Source organism: Monopterus albus, unplaced genomic scaffold (genome assembly GCF_001952655.1).
Source record: "Monopterus albus unplaced genomic scaffold, M_albus_1.0 scaffold29.1, whole genome shotgun sequence".
Lineage (NCBI taxonomy): Eukaryota > Metazoa > Chordata > Actinopteri > Synbranchiformes > Synbranchidae > Monopterus > Monopterus albus.
In genome coordinates, this window is record NW_018127909.1 from 676,137 (window position 1) to 683,327 (window position 7,191).

The 7,191-nt window shown below is 44.5% G+C and overlaps 1 protein-coding gene across 1 annotated transcript in view; it reads left to right on the top strand.

Annotated features, from left to right (window-relative positions):
• Window positions 1-804: 804 nt before the first annotated feature.
• maml3 (mastermind-like transcriptional coactivator 3) overlaps window positions 805-7,191 on the top strand; it is a 116,426-nt gene continuing 110,039 nt past the window's right edge. Inside the window, exons 1-2 of the mRNA XM_020596199.1 lie at window positions 805-809; window positions 1,743-2,091. Coding sequence (XP_020451855.1) covers window positions 805-809; window positions 1,743-2,091 — 354 coding nt within the window. The remainder of the gene's footprint in view (window positions 810-1,742; window positions 2,092-7,191) is intronic.

Genomic DNA, 7,191 nt, shown 5'->3' on the forward strand with positions numbered 1-7,191 from the left:
GCCAGCTGAAGTGCTTTAACGTCCTCTGACCAGCCACCTGATCGAGCCAACAGTTCGAATTGTGCATGGAAAGCCTCCCTGTCAGCTTTACCATTATATTTCGGGGTCTTCACCTGGGGCTGGTTACACAGAGCGCCGTCGTCGGTCCCCATTTTTCCAAAACCAGCATCTGCAGCTAGGCTCCTGGCCATCTGTTTCAGGTGGGCTACGTGTTCTGGAGACCGGTCAAATCCTCTCTCACGCCCCGGCGTCGCCGCATAACCACCATCCTGCAGTTCCTCCGTCACTCGCACCCCAGCCTGACTCCTCACCCGCCGCGCTGCCATCTAGTTAGGTGTTTATCAAGGCCCGATAAGCCGGAGGCTAAGGCTAATGGCAGACGTAACTCCGGCATTTCACTTCTGACACCAAATGTAGCGTCCTGCAGGACACAAGGGAGACAACCGTGAGTGCCGACGAATAGTCGCTTTTTTTATTAACTCCACCCAACCAGTTACTGTTGGCCGTAACCACGCCAAAACAACAGCCCAGCAACACCAAGAAAAAGAAACAACCTGCTAACACCCTCTGTAGCTCAAATCCCCTCCACCCTTCGCTCCCTCCTGCTCTCACACCTCTTAACCCCTGAAGCTCCACACCCATCAAGGAACCATAACAATTTAGAACATCATAACATGCCAAGTGAAGGATCACTACAATACTGTATATTCATGAAAGTGATATAAAATAAAATAATGGTTTCATCCTTTACTAAGCCTGACTCCTGTGAAAAATGTGGTAATGAAGTAGTGTAATAAGCGAGCAATGAGGTAATAAGTTACCTATTTGACCAAATACCAAACACATTTTTGTCTGTCCCACATAGCTAACTTAGTGTAAAGGGGTTGTAACCTGTGACTACAACAGAAGAGGTCACAGGCGGGACCAGAGCAGTCCTCTCCGGGAGGCACTCTGGATTCCACTCCGCTTTTTCCGAGTGTCCATGAACGAGCTCCTCGCAGCCTCTAGCTGGTTTTTACTCACCTCCTGTCCTGATATCACTCCGCTAGCATGGTGGAGAAGCGGACCTGATTATTGTGATGGTGGCAGGCGACAGCCTGTGACTACAGACTTCCGCCACTGCTTCCCATATCCGCGTTTTGCGCTGTCTGGGCTACTCTAGTTGCCTCACTGCCGGACTACCGAGGGCGCTTGCGCTCTTACCCCCAACTCAAGAACATCTTCACCGGGATTTCTTTCAAACCAAAACCATATGAGATGCAAGTTCATTGGGAAACTCCGGAGCCTCTTCGGTTCAGGCAGCAAAACTTTTTCTTAAAGGACAGCACAGTGAAACGGCGAGTGGACTGTTGTTGCTGCCGACGCCGCTGCTCCTCCGCGGGACGGTTTGTGTGTATATGACCGCCGAGTGCCTGCTAACGTTCATTACCTACACGGTGTTGTTTTTCCAGCCGAGTTGTTGTGGGTAGCAGCGTGGCAGCGGCTTCATTGTTGAATTCAGTTTGGGACTTGCTCGGCTCTCACTCAGGCTGGGTGTTTTTGGTTTGTTTGGAAACAGTGCCTAGGAGGGAAGAAGAGACGGTCACTCGCAAGCCCTTAACCGTATGACTGTTGGGCTCGCAGCCCTTTAAACCTTCCCTGTTGTTCCTCGCTCCAGCGGCGGTTGTCGGTCGTACCTTTCGTCCGCTCCCCGGCTGCTTGGCACGCTTCACCGGGAAGGACAGAGAGGGAGAGGACGCTAGGTGGTGGAGGTGGAGGAAGAGGTGGCCGGAGGATGTGACCCGGGCCGCCGGCAGCGGGGTGCCCGCCGCGGCGGTGGGCATACCTAAACACAGCACTGTGGTGGAGAGGCTGAGGCAGCGGATAGAGGGCTGCCGGAGACACCACGTAAACTGCGAGAACAGGTACCAGCAAGCCCATGCCGAGCAGCTGGAGATAGAGCGGAGGGAGACGGTCAGCTTGTACCAGCGAAGTCTGGAGCAGAGGGCCAAGAAGTCCGGCGGCAGCGGCAGCAGCAAACACCCGCAGAGCAAGCAGCCGGACCCGGACTCTGCCTCATCCACGGAGCAGAGGAACAACACGCTCATAGCGGTAAGGACGAGTTCTCAACACGGCTGACATAAACACAGTACACACTTAAGTATACCCTCCCTCTCTTTCCCCCATCCCTCCAAATTCTTGGACGTACATCAAGCTGCATTACTACTAGTAGTTCACCGCTATGAAAACTTGTTGGAAACACGCTAACTGCGCGCTGGCACTTGCTTTGGAAACACACACTTCACTTTTTCAAACCAGTGCCATCTAGTGCTTTTGTTACAAAGAAATCCAGCTCGTTGTTGAAGAAACACACTGACAGTCTTGACTGCTGAAATGTGATCTTTTGTAAGGTCAGAGCTTCTGCCTGTATCAAAGGAAAGTAGAAAGTTTGGAAGTGTTAATTTTTAGCTCAGAATCTTCTCACTAACTTCTGGAGGATGGCAGATTTTTTTTTTTTTGCATGAAACCTACTTCTCCTTTCTTCTTCTTTTTTTGGTGCAAATTGTTCTGCAAGACAGGCAAAGCATTAGCATTGCAACATTGCTTCCTTGCTCCTAGCAGCAGCAGCAGCTGCAGCTGTTTATGCTCCAGCCTGTTCTGTAACCTTTACTCTCAAGAATCAACAGCCAGTCCGCATGGTGTTGCAAACACCTAATCAAAGCCACCCCTCACTGACAGTAACCTGCGATCAGACTTGAAAATTACTTCAGGGGGCTGCCACAGTAGTTATTCAACATTTTTAATACTGTAAGCAACTTTTGAAGATTCATTCACAGAGAATCACACAAGATAAAACACATGGCACATTTTACAAGTATGAACTACTTGTATTACAACATCTATATAAATTGGCACCCTAGGAAATACAAATATTTTAAATCCAGGGCAGTCAGTATAAGCTCGTAGTAGATTTTATAGTTGTGCTACACTGATTTCCTGTTGGTAGGGGGCAGTGGTAAAATATGGAGTCTTGTTGAGGTTCTTATGGCTGTCCTATGAGGATTTTGGTTTTGAGTGTGAGCAGGTCTGATGAGCAGATCTTTAAATGATAGTGTCATTTTCAAAGAACATGTCCTGATGTTTGACTGTCATTGCTTGGATGAGATAAATGGAGACAGACACCAGCAAACTGCAGCGTCTTCTGTTCATACCATATCTCCTGTGGGCAGCCTCTAGTTTCCTTTAGAAAAGACCAAAGGATACATGTTAGGAATGTCAACATTGTTATCTGTTTTGTTGCTGCAATGAACCCAGTTCCTCTCCTTTTGAAATGCTAAATCTTTAATTTCTGAGGCAGCCTCAGTTGTTGTTTAAGGCCTGTGCAGGCCTGACCAGAGAGCAGCAGTGATTTTAATAGCGCAGGACCTCCCAGTGGCCCTTGTGGACATTAAAACTGAACCGCCCATTCGATGGCCGGCAACAAATGCTCAGAGAATAGAGGGATTACTGCTTAAAGACACAGTGGCATCCCTCTGCTCTGTCCGGCCCTGCTGCTCTCCCAGCCACAGATGGTGACACCTAAAACAGCAGCCAGTAGTGAAATTTCAGAGATCTGGGTGTCAGTATTCTTTTTTTGCTACATTGTAAGTTCTTGGCATTGTTTGAATTGTAATGGAGAAGGAACGAAACGAGAGTAAATTCTGCCGTCCATCTCCTGTTTTTCCTCAGAAGATCAGAGCTGCAGCTAGATGGCTGTATGTAGTCACTGCAGAAGTGTGTGAAAACCAAGTATGCTGTTGATGTCACTACACATGTTGCCTGCACGCATGCATACGCAGATACCCAGAGGGCTTTAATGTGTAGGAGTTTGGTTATAGACTGTTCTGGGTAGTATACTGTGTGAAGTAGGAGTGTTACCTGTAGTCATGTAATGATTTAGCTGGGATATGAGGACTTCACAACAAAGCTAAAATGACACAGTAATTCTGTGGCTTTGATATTTGTGTGGTGTAACACTGTTTGGTGTACAATATGTCAGTATGGTAATGATCAGTTTAAAGGATAATAGGAATGCCTACAAAAAAGTGCAAAAATAAATGGATTAAATTTGGGAAAATCGATGTTTTATAAGTGACACATAAGCAAGATAGTGTTTGACAGATTGGCAAGAAATTGGCCAACAAGTTATGATAGATTATAGTTATAAATGGGAAATAATAGACTTGTAATTTCATGGTTCACATAGTTTAAGAGTGGTATTCCTGCATTGTCATGTGCATCCCAGCACAGTCTGTCAGATGGTTCTCAGACAACCCATGTTGGGGCAGGGGCAAGCCTATAATTATGGAAAACATGTGTTTGTGTTTATAGACTAACTATTAGCAAGAAGGGAGAAGTAGACACGGAGAGCACGTTCAGTCTTTCCCACCATTTCTTTCACAGCATTCTCATAATTTGAGGAGTATGTCAGGGATCTGCAGAACATCAGAAGCAGTAGGTACATGTAACGGGAACCTGGGATATGAGATTCCTAGTGTAACAACGCACAGCTCATTTATCAGATTTGTGTGTCTGTTTTAATTAGTACATTGGTTCCGAAGCAGGCGTCAGTTGAATTTATTGCTAATATTCACTTTCACATGATGGACACTTCTAACTTGTAACCGTCTTATCATGAAAGGGTTTTTTACCAATCACCAGGCAGCCTTTCTGGTTTCTGCCGCCAGCCACGTATCATGTTGCATTAATAACGATGGCACAGTTGGAGGTTTTTGTCTTGTAGGAAAAAAATGTCTGCATGATTGATAAACTGTAGGCTGCCTTATACCTTCTATGTGGATAGATACTGTATGCTATGGTAATGGCCAGGACAGATGTTGTAATGGTTTAGGGCAAACAGGCGGTGTTCAATAATTATAGTTCCTTGAGGACTATCGAAGGTGTGTTGTTGGGTCCCTGTACACTGGACACACACTCACGGAATGCTCATGCACGTAACGTGGTCCTCAATTTGCATCCATGTCAACACAAAATTCACACTTGCCTAACTTATTCATTTATTTTACATTTATCAACTTCTTAGTGGACAGACAGTAAAACTAGAACTGCAACAATTAGTCAGAGTTGATTTAACTAAATGATTTGGCAACAATTTTGATAATCACTTAATTGTTTTTGTAATTTTTAAGCCCAAAATACTAAACATTTGTTGATTCCAGCTTATCAAAATGATAGATTGGTCCTTTTCTTTTCATTTATGATTACTACATGTGTTTTGGTCAGTTGACAAATCAAGTAGTTTGTCGCTTTGGCTCTGGGATATTGCGATTTTTGGCCTTTCATGGTCCAAATGATTAATTGCTTAAAGTTGCAGTATGTAGTATTTTTTTAAATATTAATTTTGCAGAAATATTTCCCAAAACCTATCTTAATGGAGAGAGGTGCTCTCAATGGTTCATGTGACCCCAGACCCATCAAGAGATATTCCCTTCTGAAGGTTTTTGACTGGGATGACATTTTCTAACCAACCAGAGAAGGCCATCGTCATAGCTGTCAATCAGTAGGTGACTTACTATTGGAACCATGACAGTGTGTGACTGGTTTGGCATTGATTCTAGTCTCATGCTAACCCTAACTTGATATTAAAATAATACAAATTGTAGCTTTAATCTAGAAAGTAATTGCCAGATTAATTGAAAATAAAAAACAATAGCTCTTTTTCAAAACAGATATTTTGGCAGGTCATAGGTGGAAAAAGGTGTAATTGATAACATTAATGATGCCTGCATTCCATTTATGTGAGGATCTTGGTATGCCGAGTGTCTTTGTTTATTGGGACACTTACAGTTGAAGTCAGAAGTTTACATACACCCTAGCCAAATACATTTAAACTCAGCTGTTCACAACTCCTGACATTTAATCCTATAAACATTCCCTGTCTTAGGTCAGTATGTGAAATGTCAGCATAACAGTAGAAGAAAAGATTTATCTCAGCTTTTATTTCTTTCATCACATTCCCAGTGGAGGTTTACATACACTCGGTTAGTATTTGGTAGCATTGTCTTTATATTGGTTAACTCGGGTCAAACATGTCAGGATGCCTTCCACAAGCTTCTAAGAATAAGTTGCTGGAAGTTTAGTCCATTCGTCCAGACAGAACTGGTGGAACTGAGTCAGGTTCGTAGGCCTCCTTGCTTACACACTTTTTCAGTTCTGCCCACAAATGTTCTATTGGACTGAGGTCAGGGTTTTGTGATGGCCACTCCAGTACCTTGACTTTGTTGTCCTTAAGCACCCCCACCACATGATGCTGCCACCCCCATGCTTCATGGTTGGGATGGTGTTCTTCAGCTTGCAATCCTCCTTCTTTTCCTCCAGACATAACGATGGTCATTATGGCCAAACAGTTCAATTTTTGTTTCATCAGACCAGAGGACATTTCTCCAAAAAGTAAAACCTTTGTCCCCATGTGGAGCTGAAAACCATCGACTGCCTTTCCTATGGTGGTCTTAGAGCAGCGGGTTCTTCCTGGCTGAACAGCCTTTCAGGTTGTGTTGCTATTGGACTTATTTTACTGTGAATATAGATACAACATTTCTCCAAAAAGTAAAACCTTTGTCCCCATGTGGAGCTGAAAACCATCGACTGCCTTTCCTATGGTGGTCTTAGAGCAGCGGGTTCTTCGTGGCTGAACAGCCTTTCAGGTTGTGTTGCTATTGGGCTTATTTTACTGTGAATATAGATACATTGGTACCTGTTTCCTCCAGTGTTGTCACAAAGGCCTTTGCTGCTGTTCTGGGGTTGATTTGTACTGTTTGGACCAAAGTATGTTCATCTCTAGGAGAGAGGATGCGTCTCCTTCCTGAGCAGTATCATGGCTGTGTTGTCGTGGTGTTTATATTTGCATAGTATTGTTTGAACAGATGATTCATTTGGAAATTGCTTCTCAGGATGAACCAGACTTGTGGAGGTCCATAGTTTTTGTTCTGAGCTCTTGGCTGATTTGTTTAGATTTTTCCATGATGTCAAACAAATAAGCACTGAGTTCAAAGGTAGGCCTTAAAATACATCCACAGGTGCACCTTCTATTGACTCAAATGATGTCAATTAGCCTATCAGAAGCTCCTAAAGCCATGGCATTCATCCATTTTTCTAAACCGCTTAGTCCTACATGGGGTCACGGGGGGCTGGAGCCAATCCAAGCCAGCCGAG